This window comes from Pelophylax lessonae (genome assembly GCF_965119305.1).
Source record: "Pelophylax lessonae genome assembly, chromosome: 5".
In the NCBI taxonomy this organism is placed as follows: Eukaryota; Metazoa; Chordata; class Amphibia; order Anura; family Ranidae; genus Pelophylax; species Pelophylax lessonae.
The window spans coordinates 20,773,404-20,787,669 of NC_138772.1; the positions used below are offsets into that span (position 1 = coordinate 20,773,404).

The 14,266-nt window shown below is 43.3% G+C and overlaps 1 protein-coding gene across 1 annotated transcript in view; it reads right to left on the bottom strand.

Moving 5' to 3' along the window:
• Positions 1–13,741, bottom strand: part of LOC309556413 (uncharacterized protein) — a gene marked incomplete at its 5' end in the record, with an annotated part of 208,272 nt that extends 194,531 nt beyond the window's left edge. The window contains 2 exons of the mRNA XM_082258879.1: positions 733–1,015; positions 13,669–13,741. Of these exons, the coding sequence (XP_082115005.1) occupies positions 733–1,015; positions 13,669–13,741 (356 nt within the window). The remainder of the gene's footprint in view (positions 1–732; positions 1,016–13,668) is intronic.
• Positions 13,742–14,266: the final 525 nt, after the last annotated feature.

The window sequence follows — 14,266 nt, forward strand, 5'->3', positions numbered from 1 at the left end:
GCTTCACTGATAGTGACAGCTCTTTGGATCTCATATTGAGAGTTGACAATGGCAGATTCCAAATGCAAATAGCACACTTGAAATTAACTCTGGACCTTTTATCTGCTCCTTGTAAATGGGATAATGAGGGAATAACACACACCTGGCCATGGAACAGCTGAGCAGCCAATTGTCCCATTACTTTTGGTCCCTTAAAAAGTGGGAGGCACATATACAAACTGTTGTAATTCCTACACCTTTCACCTGATTTGGATGTAAATACCCTCAAATTTAAGGTGAAAGTCTGCAGTTAAAGCACATCTTGTTTGTTTCATTTCAAATCAATTGTGGCGATGTATAGAGCCAAAAAGATTAGAATTGTGTTGATGTCCCAATATTTATGGACCTGTATATATATATATATATATATATATATATATATATATATACATACATATATATATATATATATATATATATATATATATATACATATACATATACACATATATATAAAATCCAGTTATGCAATAATGTCTCCTATTTTGGGTTCAGGGTGGTGCTTAGGGCCTGTGCCATCAGGCTTTTGCATCATACAAGTCTGTGAGAATGCCAAATTCTCTTGAAGCAGGTTATTGCAGATCAGCAAAAGGTACAATTCTGAATGATCTCAGAAGTTTCTCAAACTGATGCAATCGACACAAGTCCAAAGCCCATTGACACAATCCCTTACAGTGTCCCTGTGGTACTTACACTGGGTTGTTATTGTCTGGAGAATTTCCAATTCGGACCTCAGCGCCCATCATCCGCCTGTTATTGCTGTCGGACCGGCCAGTAACTACAATGACATTCACTGCGTATTTCTGTTTCAGATCTACCTTCCACCAGGGTGATAGCTCTTCATTTGTGTGGGAACAGAAGCCTTTATAGAAATTGTTATCGTTTACACCATCAATGGCCTTCCTAGCGTAACCAATAGGCTCGACCAGATAATCAGAACTCTGCGAGGCTTCCCCGCTTCTGGCGATATTTGTGGCTGAAGAAAGAAAAACAAAACACACTCAGTGATTATACATCGTGTACAAAGTATTTCCATTGTTCTAAAGTAAGAACTTAACTCTAACTTAATACGTATATGGTCTATTAACACCTTGAATCCTTTTGTGAAATGTATCCAATTTTTTTTTCTGTTTGTCTGTACTTCCCCTCACTTGTATTGTGATTGATTTTATACTTGTATTTAACCACTTTACCACCGGAGGATTTTGCTGTCTTACGTCCAGGCCACTTTTTGCGATTCGGCACTGTGCGACTTTAACTGACAATTGCGCGGTCCTGCGATGCTGTACCCAAACAAAATTTACGTCCTTTTTTTCCCACAAACAGAGCTTTCTTTTGGTGGTATTTGATCACCTGTGCGTTTTTTACTTTTTGCGCTATAAACAAAAAAAAAGCGTAAATTTTGAAAAAATAAAAATATTTTTCACATTTTTGTATATGAAATTCCCCCCCAAAAAAATGTAAAAATCAAATTTTTTTAAAATTTTTGGCCAATTTGTTTTCCGCTACATATTTTTGGTAAAATAAATCACAATAAGCGTATTTTGATTGGTTTGCGCAAACGTTATTGCGTTTACTAACTAAGGGAAAGATTTCTGTCATTTTTGGTGTGTTTTTGTTTAACGAGTAATGGCGGCGATCTGCGTTTTTTTTTTTGCGGGACTGCGACATTGCGGCGGACAGATCGGACCCTTGACTGACATTTTTGACACTTTTGGGGGTACCAGTGACATTTCTACAGTAATCAGTGCTATAAATATGCACTGTTACTGTAATAATGACACTGGCAGGGAAGGGGTTAATTTTATTGGAGAGGGAGGGGTTAATATATGCCTGGTGCTTACTGACGTGTGTGGGGGGAGGTGACTGAGTGACACAGGGACAGATCGCATGTTCAGCTATGCTGAACCCTGCAATCTGTCACTGTTTGTCACTTAGAAGATCCGCCCGCTTTGTTTACACAAGCGGGCGGATCTCCAAACTCGATTCCCTGACGATCGGGGAAGAGCGGCGGTGATCACCACCACTCCTCCCCTGGCCCGACTCACGCTGTGACTGAAAACAGTGGGAGCGAGCCTCCGGCGGACGCTATTTGACTCAAATAGCGTCCTCATTACCATAACAATACGATTAATTGGATAATTGTAGGGCGGAGTGATGAGCGGTATCTTCTGTATAAATACTAGCCAGTGCGCAGTGCCTTCCTACCTTTTGAAAACGTCACAGGAAGTGACGAAACACGTCAAGGTTGTGGAACGCACATCAGCACTCTACTCACCACGTGAAATGCAAGCCGGAACACTCCGCTCGCCACTCTGCTAGGAGGTGTTTGTAAGCGGTTTCTTTGCCTGCAAACTTGGAGTTTGAGTCTTTCTTTGCTCCGATTTTTATGAATATTTGATGAATAAACTTTTAAAACGATAATGCACTATCTGGAGCCTTTCTTTTAACCCCATATCCTGGGGATCGAGATCAGCCATTTTAATTCTACCACAAGCCACAGGAAAAGAGGAATCCAAGTCACAAAAGTCACAAACTTTTATTTATTAAGCACGAAGCACTTTGCACCTGATCACCACTTGAAAAGACTTTATTTATTGCATTTTACATTTATTTTATTCACATATATTGATCACCACCGGAAAATACTTATTTATCTATTTATCAATTTCTTTGAACTCTTCATGAATTTTCATGTGCTTAATTGATTTGTATTTTCACTTATAAATATAAGTTTTCAACATTGTTCACATACATTAAGAGTCCATTCACACTAGCGCGACTTGTGAGGCGACTTGTGTGCCCTCAAGTCGCCCCCAGTCGCTTGACATAACAAAAGCAATGTTAATCAATCAGTGCGGTCTTAATTGGCACTACTGAAGTCGCTCCGACTTCAGAAAAGGGTCCTGTACTACTTTGAGGCGACTTGTATCTGACTTGTCCCAATAGACTTCAATGGGAGTCGCCTCCTTATCTTAATCAAAGCGACTTGTTATCAGACTTTCCAGGAAGAAGAAAGAGATTAGCCAGGCATTCCCCACATTGCAGCCATGCCTATATGGTATATATATATATATATATATATCTATATATATATATATATATATATATATATATATATATATATATATATATATATATACATATATACTGTATATATATATATATATATATATATATATATATATATATATATTCCATTATCTCTGCTTGGTCTTTGGTCTGTGTGAGTGGCAATGGTGGACACAGATAAGTGGCACTGGTGGACACTGATTCGTGGCACTGATACATGGCACTGGTGTACACTCAGTCGTGGCACTGATACGTGGCACTGGTTGCACTGATTCGTGGCACTGATACGTGGCACTGATACGTGGCACTGATACGTGGCACTGGTGGACACTGATTATCGGCACTGATACATGGCACTGATACGTGGCACTGGTGGACACTGATTATCGGCACTGATACATGGCACTGATACGTGGCACTGGTGGACACTGATTCATGGCACTGATACGTGGCACTAATACGTGGCACTGGTGGACACTGATTCGTGGCACTCATATGTGGCACTGGTGGACACTGATTCGTGGCACTGGTGGGCAGTGGCACTGGTGGACACATACATGGCACTGATACGTGGCACTGGTGGACACTGATTCATGGCACTGATACATGGCACTGATACGTGGCACTGGTGGACACTGATACGTGGCACTGATATGTGGCACTAGTGGACACTGATTTGTGGCACTGATACGGGGCACTGATACGTGGCACTGGTGGACACTGATTCGTGGCACCGATATGTGGCACTGGTGGACACTGATTCGTGGCACTGGTGGGCAGTGGCACTGGTGGACACATACGTGGCACTGGTGGGCAGTGGCACTGGTGGACACTGATACGTGGCACTGGTGGGCAGTGGCACTGGTGGACACATACGTGGCACTGGTGGGCAATGAGGAAATGAGTAAAAAAAAAACAGAAAAGGGGAATTAGGTCACAACACATCATATTCTGATTGGCCAAATACAAAGTCGTCTGTCATATAAGTCGCGCAAAATAATTCACAAGTCGCGCTGAAGTCGCAGTAAAGTCGAGGTAAAGTTGCGGTAAAATTGCGGTAAAAGTTAATTGTTTTCTTTTGCGGCAAGCGCTGTATATAGCCTAGGCTATTTTTCTGTCATCTATTTTTAATCTACAGCTGCTGCCACACAATATATAATTTATATTTATATCTCACAAATTATACACACAATTTTATATATTTTTATATTTTTATCCTTTATCTATTTAAAACCTTTTCCGAGGCGCGGGGAGATACACTAGCATAGTGTTATCTTTTTTCCAAGTATAACGTGTGTGTTTTTTTTTTTTTTTAAAAACATGGATTTAATCCTCCTCTTCTCGGGTCCCACGCTGGCGCTCCTGGCTCCTCCCTCCTGCTGGGTGCCCCCAGACCAAGGACCAAGCAGGTGCACTCCTGAGCCCCCTCTGTGTGTCCATTCACACATGGAGCCACAGCTCAGCCCCACCCCCTCTGTCTCCCGATTTGCTCACTTGCTGTGATTAACAGCGGGAGTCAATGGCTCCCACTGCTGCCAAAAGCCAATCAGGTGTGCGAGTCCCGGAAAGGCAAGGCTCTCGTGGACATCGCTGGATTGAGACAGGCCTCAGGTAAGTATTAAGGGGTCTGCTGATAAATGTATTAAATATGAAGATCATATTGTTTGAAAAATATGATAATGTATACTATATTACTGCTAATACTGTATTCAGGATTTCTTCTGTATGCAAAAAGGAACATTGTAAACTTATCATTGTAACTTTAATACATGTATTGGTCAGATTCCTTGGAATAAGGTAGATGAACTAAAAGTAACTTCTGTTCTAGATTTCCTTTTAATAAGGCAGCTGGACTAAAAGTATGGAGGTTTTTGGGCTTTAAAAGTTAGTTCTGAGAAATGTCCTAGTTTGGCATAATGTCTAGTTTGGCGTAGAATGATCTATTCCCGCAATCTTTAATTAAGGGATTGTTTTAACCACTTCCCTACAGTGCAGTTACACCCCCTTCCTGCCCAGACCAATTTTCAGCTTTCAGTGCTCTCACACTTTGAATGATAATTACTCAGTCATAGAGACATAAAGGAGGGTTGGGACTTTAAATGAGGAGCAATGCAAAAAATGGGCCAAAAGTGATGAGTATAATAAAAATGGAAAGTTTATTGCGGCTGCCACAGCATGTGATGCCTACAGTACACATTGTCAATAGAATAACATAATGGAAAAAACATAACATCACCAGCAGAGTCATAGACCCAACAACATGAAGTACGATGATACAAATAAATACATTGCAATACTGATGTTTGGAAGAGTAGGTAAATCATGGGAACTAAATGTAGTACAAAAAATGAGGTAGATATATTCAGCACAGTAATGGCATCATATTGCTCGACGCGTTTCGTAGACCAAGCTACTTCCTCAAGAGCGGATGCACAAAAGGGTGTCTAGAATAGATATACATCATAAGAAAAGTAATAAACAGAAAGTGTAAATAAACTTAATCTGTATATCAAATGATAAAGCCGGAGGGGGGAAGGAAATGTCCCCACCAACGGTGAAATGGTCTTCTCTGATAATTTACCTTAAAGATGGCATGTGAAGGCATATGATAGCTGGCGGACAGGGACTGTCAAAACTTCCAAAAATGTCCATGGTGGGAACTGAGGAAGTTAAACCCAAGGCACAAGTGTATGCAGGAACCACATTTGATGAGAATAATAAGGATAAGTAGGACGGCAGGATGGACAGGACAACAAGGATTCTGGGGGTGAGACAACAGAGTAGAAAAGTATATATATATATATATATATATATATATATATATATATATATGTATATGTGTAAACATGTCCACATATGAAGATGTCAGAGGGCGTATAGTGGGTGACTGATGAGTATAGGGAAACAAAGATGCCATACCACATTTAAAGACACAGGAAAAGCAGGTTTCATGACCATGCAATTGTCAGTTAAAATAACGCAATGCCATATTGCAGAAAATGGCCTGGTCATGAAGTTGGGGGTAAATCTTCCAGAGATCAAGTGAATAATGATAGTGCTACATATGCTGCAAATGTTTAGGCTGTATAAAAGAAAAAAAAAAAAAAAAAAAAAACGAACACCCTAGGCCAACCTCTCTCAACCGTTTCAACACAGAGAACCCCTTGAAATAATTTTCATGTTTCAGGGAACCCCTGCTAAAAATGACTATATCTACAACTCATGATACATTAGCGTGATGGTCAGTGGGATGAAAATTTGATTGGGTACAGCGTTGTATGACTGAGTAATTAAAAAAGGGGGGGTTTGGGACTTTGAGTGAGACATGTAAATTGTCTCCATCCCTGGTTCAATGAGACATAAAGGTGGTATGTTTATCTTGTTTAACCATCTGTAAACTGTTCTCTTTGCAATGCTTATCTCTTACCTTTAATTTATAGCCTTCTAGGAGGCATGGGCTGCAGATAGGTACTCTGATGGACAGGTACTCAAGTATACTGATCAGCTTCAGAAAGGTACTTAGGTGGGCTGCAGACAGGTACCCGGGTTCTCTGGTGGGCAGGAGACAGATACTCAGGTACCCTGATGGGCAGGAGACAGGTACTCTGATGGGCTGGAGACAGGTACTCTGATGGGCTGGAGACAGGTACTCAGGTACCCTGATGGGCTGGAGACAGGTACTCAGGTACCCTGATGGGCTGGAGACAGGTACTCAGGTACCCTGATGGGCTGGAGACAGGTACTCAGGTACCCTGATGGGCTGGAGACAGGTACTCAGGTACCCTGATGGGCTGGAGACAGGTACTCTGATGGGCTGGAGACAGGTACTCAGGTACTCTGATGGGCTGGAGACAGGTACTCAGGTACCCTGATGGGCTGGAGACAGGTACTCAGGTACCCTGATGGGCTGGAGACAGGTACTCAGGTACCCTGATGGGCTGGAGACAGGTACTCTGATGGGCTGGAGACAGGTACTCTGATGGGCTGGAGACAGGTACTCAGGTACCCTGATGGGCTGGAGACAGGTACTCAGGTACCCTGATGGGCTGGAGACAGGTACTCAGGTACCCTGATGGGCTGGAGACAGGTACTCTGATGGGCTGGAGACAGGTACTCTGATGGGCTGGAGACAGGTACTCTGATGGGCTGGAGACAGGTACTCGGGTACTCTGATGGGCTGGAGACAGGTACTTGGGTACGCTGATGACATGTTCTTGGGTACTCTGATGGGCTGCAGAGAGGTAATTGGGTTCTTGGGGTGTAGACAGGTACTCCAATGACGGGTACTCGGGTACTCCGATGACAGGTACTCAGAGAACCTGAGTATCTGATGGGCTGGTGACAGGTACTTTGATGGGCTAGTGAGAGGTACTCTTTATTGGGGGGGCAATCAGTGTGTTTTAGGGTGCACTGTAATCGGTAACTAGCTGTTACCGCAATCTCCTCCTCACAGGATCAATATGTGAGGAGGAGAACACGGTAACAGCTAGTTACCGTGTTCTGTTGACATTCTGTGACCGGCTGTGATTGGACACAGCCGGTCACGTGGTAAAGAGCCAATTTCATTGGCTCTTTATCCTGATCAGGGATGGACTGTGTCAGAGTGACACTCTGTATCCCCCATCGCCGCTCTGCGCACCCCTGGGTGCACTCAGGAGCGGCGTGCACAAGGAAAGTGCATGTGGCCGGCTGTGATTGGGCACAACCGGTCACATGGTAAAGAGACATTTTTTAATGGCTCTTTACACCGATCGGGGATGGGCTGTGTCCCGATGGACACGCCGTATCCCCAATCGCCGCGCTGCACACCGGGGGGTGGGAGAGCAGCTGAAACGGGCGGACGTCATATGACAGCCGCCCGGATCAAGGAGATGTTCCTGCCGGCATCATATTACTATGGCCGGGTATGGAACTTGTTAATGTCATGTCAAATTTGATTAAAACTGTCCAATTGTTCGTATAATTATTTAGATTTATGGGGTCTGTGTAACCTTTAAGACTTTAAAAACTTGGCTCAAACAATAAGTGATGAGGACATGTTGACATCTGTGCATGATCATAATAATTGTTAAAGGTCAGTTAGGAAATTTCCAATGTCACTGATATGTGGCCATAGTTTAGATATGTGTATAAAGATTGCTGTTACCAAACATGAGATCACCACACTGCATCTTGCTTGTGGTCCGATGACAAAGTATATTCTGAATAAACCATATCCATGAAGAAAGCTGAATTGGCGTTGAAGTCCTTCATTGAAAGACTAAACTTAAAGCAGAGTTCCACCCTGGGACATTTTTTTTAAATAAAAATACCCCCGGGACAGTCAGGGTTAGTACATTCCACAATGGATAGCCTCTGATCTGTCCTGGGTCGCACTTACCTGCAAGAAGAAATACTTACCTTGAAAATGTCTTGTCCAGCGCTGCCATCTCAGGTGTGGGCAGCTTGAAGCCAGCGCGATCCTCATCTGCGTCCTCTTCCGTCTTCTTTGGTCCCATGATGCACTGCACCCGCTCCGCCGTCACTTCCGGAGCCGCAGCGTCATCCCTGCACAGCTTCTGGGCATGCCCAGAAGCTGTTTAGCAAGGTATGACGGCGCCTGCACCGGAACTGACGTCGGGGTCGGTGCAGGCGCATTGATTCCTGGGAGCGATGACGTTCAGCTCCCAGGAATCATTGCAAAGCCAGGAAGTGACGAATTGCCGTGGCCGCCGAGGGGAGGAAGAGGAAGTAAGGTAAGTATATTTTCTTCTAAACCAGGTAAGTAAAAAAAAAAAAAATTGCGATTATTATATTTGTTTTTCAGGTGACCCAGAGCGAGAAGATGGAGGTAAGTATAATTTTAGGGTGGAACTCCGCTTTAACACTGCTGCACACAGAAGGCTTTTTACCTTCATGCATAGAAAGCATGAAGGTAAAACCACTTTACTGTCCATAGACAATTTTCCTAGCCTCTGATGCCACTTTTAGGTTGGCTCAGTTCCCTTCCGGGGTCCTTGCCGCTACTTCACACACAGGCAGCTCAAAGCTCCAAGAAGAAAAAAAGCCCCGTCTGAAAGTATGTGAGAGACTGAAAGGTATCCAGGAAAGAAGACATGGACACGATTCCTTGCACTGAGAAGAGATATAAACTGCATGAAGGCATGGGTGAGTTACCACATCTTCTTTAACAAAATTTACCAGATTATACACAGCAAGATGCCTCATCAATCATCAATAGCAATATAGTGGCAATCCTGCTCAAAAGTGAGAAAAAGGATGGTGGGAGGTTAAGTGGGAAATGGATAAAGAAGAAAGAAGGGTGGAGGGGGGGGGGGCTGGTAAGGTCTGTTTCTGCTTTTGGAGTCATTCCTTGGTGAATTAGCTATTGGGCTTCAGATCGTTAACCTGTAATTCTTGGTTCAGTTTTATTTTTTAAACACTTGCCGACCGCTCACTGGAGCTCTACTGCGGCAAAGTGGTTAGTTCCCGTCTAGCGACGTAGACCTATGTCGCTGGACTCCTCCCCTTGTGGGCGGCGCACGCGCGCCGCCGGAGGCTCGCTCCCGCTGTATTCAGTCACAGCGGGAGTCGGGCCAGGGGAGGAGCGGCCGTGATCACCGCCGCTCTTCCCCGATCGTCGGGGAATCGAGTTTGGAGATCCGCCCGCTTTGTTTACACACCTCCTAAGTGACAGACAGTGACAGATTGCAGGATTCAGCATAGCTGAACCTGCGATCTGTCCCTGTGTCACATAGTCCCCTCCCCCCACACACGTTAGTAAGCACCAGGCATACATTAACCCCTCCCTCTCCAATAAAATTAACCCCTTCCCTGCCAGTGTCATTATTAGAGTAACAGTGCATATTTATAGCACTGATTACTGTAGTAATGTCACTGGTACCCCCAAAAGTGTAAAAAATGTCAGTCAAGGGTCTGATCTGTCCGCCGCAATGTTGCAGTCCCGCAAAAAAAATCGCAGATCGCCGCCATTACTTGTTAAAAAAAAAAACACCAAAAATGACAGAAATCTTTCCCTTAGTTAGTAAACGCAATAACTTTTGCGCAAACCAATCAAAATACGCTTGTTGTGATTTTTTTTACCAAACCTAGGTAGCAGAAAACAAATTTGCCAAAAATTAAAAAAAAAATTGATTTTTACATTTTTTTGGGGGGGAATTTCATATAAAAAAATGTGAAAAATATTGTTATTTTTTCAAAATTTACGCTTGTTTATAGCGCAAAAAGTAAAAATCGCACAGGTGATCAAATACCACCAAATGAAAGCTCTGTTTGTGGGAAAAAAAGGACGTAAATTTCGTTTGGGTAGGGCATCGCTCGACCGCGCAATTGTCAGTTAAATTCGCACAGTGCCGAATCACAAAAAGTGGCCTGGACGTAAGACAGCAAAATCCTCCGCTGGTAAAGTGGTTAATTGCCTCACATTCTTTTCAAGCACACTTTGTCATAATGTAGAATGTTTAGTTGACTTGAAAACTACAAGCTGCCCAAGCCCTGAAGCAGCAAAGTATCCTCAAGCTATTACATTTTCCACCACCAAACCATTAATAGCAAAGAGAACACCAAACCCGATATATCTGAGCTATAGATAAGGTTCCAAATGATAATTCTTAATGGGGTTTTAATCCTTGCCACCCAATTTGGAACACCCAATTCTAATTTCATGGATTTGAAATGGTGACAAATGTAGGGGTATACTTGTTTTAACCATATGAAAAATATGGACCATGAAAATGAATACACCTAGTCGTTTTTATATGTTGGTTTTTTGCAGCATATCTTTTTCTGTAGGAGCTCATAGACAGGTGCAATCTATTTTCTCTACTGTAGGTGGAGCTCATCCACAGTGGCAATGCAAGTGGAGGAGGAAGTTGAGAGGAACCTATTTCCTTTATGGTCTCCTTGGTCACAGAGAGGCAGCATCCGATTAGATGCTGGTGTTCCATGTGATATTTGTGGCCATCTTGGGTCAGTAAGAGTCTATTCAAGATCAGGACTCCTTGGGTTGGCGAGCATTTTGCATGTGGCTAGAGTAGGGACAGGTCACCCACCTGTCAGGGACAGTGCTTGGCTTCAGGGAGAGGTTCCAGATCAGTAGGGAAAGTGCAGGGACATGCCATCCCTCCTGGAAGGCTCCCCACTTAGATACGGATCGGCCAGGCCACATTCCACCCCTCGAGACAGGTGCTGTTGGCACACTGAAGACCTTCTGCTGCTACTACTCTTCGTTGTTTCATCCTGTGAGTGCTCCCAGTTGGGTTTCCTTTTCCCTGGACTCGTGTATTTGTCAAAAAATGAATCCCAGAAGAACATACACATCTGGCAATACTCAGCATGGCAGCACTAATTTATGCAGAAATGCACACAGATGTTGCGTGCCGGTGCTTGAGTGCGCGGTCGTGCAAATGCACGTGCGCACGCACAGCTGTAGGCTGTGGCACGCAATGGCGCACACCTGTGCACCATGGTGCAAGCAAAGCGTGACAGATCCTGGTGCCCAGTGGCCTATTTAAAGCCAGCAGTCTCGTCCACAAGTTGCTGGATAATCGTCAGCCCCCAATGTTCCTGTGCGCTTGTGTATGCTATTAAATTCCTTGTTACCAACCTGGCTTGCCTTTTGACCTGTCAGGTCTCCCTCCCTGGTTCTGACCCCTGGCTTGTTCTACTGACTCTGCTGCTGCCTGATCACCGGAGTATGACCCGGGCTTGTTCCTAATTCCACTTCTGCTTCTGGGTTGCCCTGTGCATGACTACTGACCTGGCTCCTGAGCTTGCTTCCTGTCTCACCCTGCTTGTCAAGCATATGCTGATACTTCTGAGAGACACCTGTCCCCCAGTTCATCCTGCTCATCTGGTCTTCACCTGGTGAACATCATCGCAGCTCTTCAGGTAATCACAGCTGGCAACTCATGCTTCTTTGGGTATAGCATCTCCTGTGTTTAGGAGGTCTCTGCACTCAGCCACAAGGGGAGCCCTCTCAGCACTCCGACTTCCGACCAGGTACGTGACAGTATTGCTGAACTTCAATTTCAATACAGTTCTATTTTCAGAGATGTATAGTAACTAAGTAGAACTACTTCACTATTGTACTTAAAGCGGAGTTCCACCCTGGTTATACATTTTTTAATAAAAATACCTCCGGGACAGTCAGGGCTAGCACATTCCACAATGGCTAGCCTCTGATCTGTCCCGGGTTGCACTTATCTTTTGGGAGAAATACTTACCTTGAAAATGTCTTATCCAGCGCTGCCATCTCAGGTGTGGGCAGCTTGAAGCCAGCGCGATCCTCTTCCGCGTCCTCTTCCGTCCTCTTCCTTCTTCTTCGGTCCCACGATGCACTGCACCGGCCCCGAAGTCACTTCCGGTGCGCGCGCGTCATCCCTGCACAGCTTCTGGGCATGCCCAGAAGCTGTTTAGAAGGGAATGACGCGCGCACCCCGGAACTGACGTCGGGGCCGGTGCAGGCGCAATGATTCCTGGGAGCGATGACGTTCAGCTCCCAGGAATCATTGCAAAAGCCAGGAAGTGACGAATCGCCGCGGCCGCCGAGGGGGGGGGGGGGGAGAAGGAAGTAAGGTGAGTATATTTTCTCTACAAGGTAAGTAAAAAAAAATAAAAAATTGCGATTATCCATTTGTTTTTCAGGTGACCCGGAGCGAGAAGATGGAGGTAAGTATAAATTTAGGGTGGAACTCCACTTTAAGTACCGAAAGGTGGTATCTGTACTTTCCTAGAGTAGAATTTTTTTCTCCTACTTCCATTTTTACTTCACTACATTTTTGCAATGATTTCAATACTTCTACTCCGATATTTTTTTTTTGTGCTGCATAGTTACTCGTTACAATTATAAAAATTACCACTGCCAGAACAGTAGATGGAAGTTTCATGAAGCTCAAAACATGTGTATTATCAGCGCATACGAAAATAAATGCTACTGTATGTATAAATAAAAGCTGCATTTAAATAATAAAAAACAATATGATGTTCAAACTTTTGACTTCTTTCTTTAATAACTACATAACACAGTACTAGTACTTTTACTTTCAGTACTTGAGTAGCAATTTTTTTCCAAACTACTAGTACTTTTACTTTCAGTACTTGAGTAGCAAAATTTTTTAAAAAACTACTTGCAATACTTAAGTACAAAAAATGTTGAATACTTTAGTACTTCTACTCAAGTCACTTTTTGATCGAGCACTTCCACTTCTACTCAAATCACTTTTTGATCGAGTACTTGTACTTTTACTCAAGTATGGGTTTCGAGTACTTTATACAACTCTGTCTATTTTCTGCATCTGAGTGTTTGCAGATTTTAAATTTTTATATGGCTGTATTTTACTAAGAATGAGAGACAGGAATACGCTGTATAAAAACTGTGCAATTGGTCTAGTTTTTAGGTGAGTGTTGTTAATACCTTTATTGCATATCTCTATAAAATACCTGGAGGAGATCTTTTAATTACCTATCTGCTGCCATTAGAGTGTATGCCAACCCTCCTCCTCATCTAGTGCTCCAAAATCATTTTTATTTTCTTTTTTACCTTTATATTATTCTTACCTCCTGGTGGACGGCTGCAGCACCAAGCCAGACCCAACAACCCCAGCAAAACCAAAGCCACCAGAGTCTTCATTCTGGAGGAGACATCAGAACACAGAGAGTCAGTTACCATAATGTGTTACAAGAAAAGGCGATTCTATATCTCTTCCTCAATATCATCTCTTCACTCTCTGGTACTTAGAAATACCTTGACTAGTACTAATATAAATCCTCTTGATCAGATCTGAAATTTCATATCAATGATACAACTGTGTAAAGCATATAAAAAAACTAAATAAAAACATTTATTTTTTAGCTTATGACAAAGTGGCTGGTGCTCAGAGGAGACCCCCATCTTTGGGTCATAGAGGTGATAAGTGGTTATGAGAAGACTTTGGTCATTTTTACATAGTTACATAGTAGGTGAGGTTGAATAAAGACAATAGTCCATCCAGTTCAACCTGTGTAGGTGTGTGTGGCTGTAATCATCTCTCATACCCCTGAATGTTCTGATCCTTGAGATGTAAGTCTAAGAGTCTTTTGAAAGCCACCATACTTCCCGCAGAAACCACCTCTTGTGGTAGAGAATTCCACAATCTTGTAGCCCTAACCGTAAAGA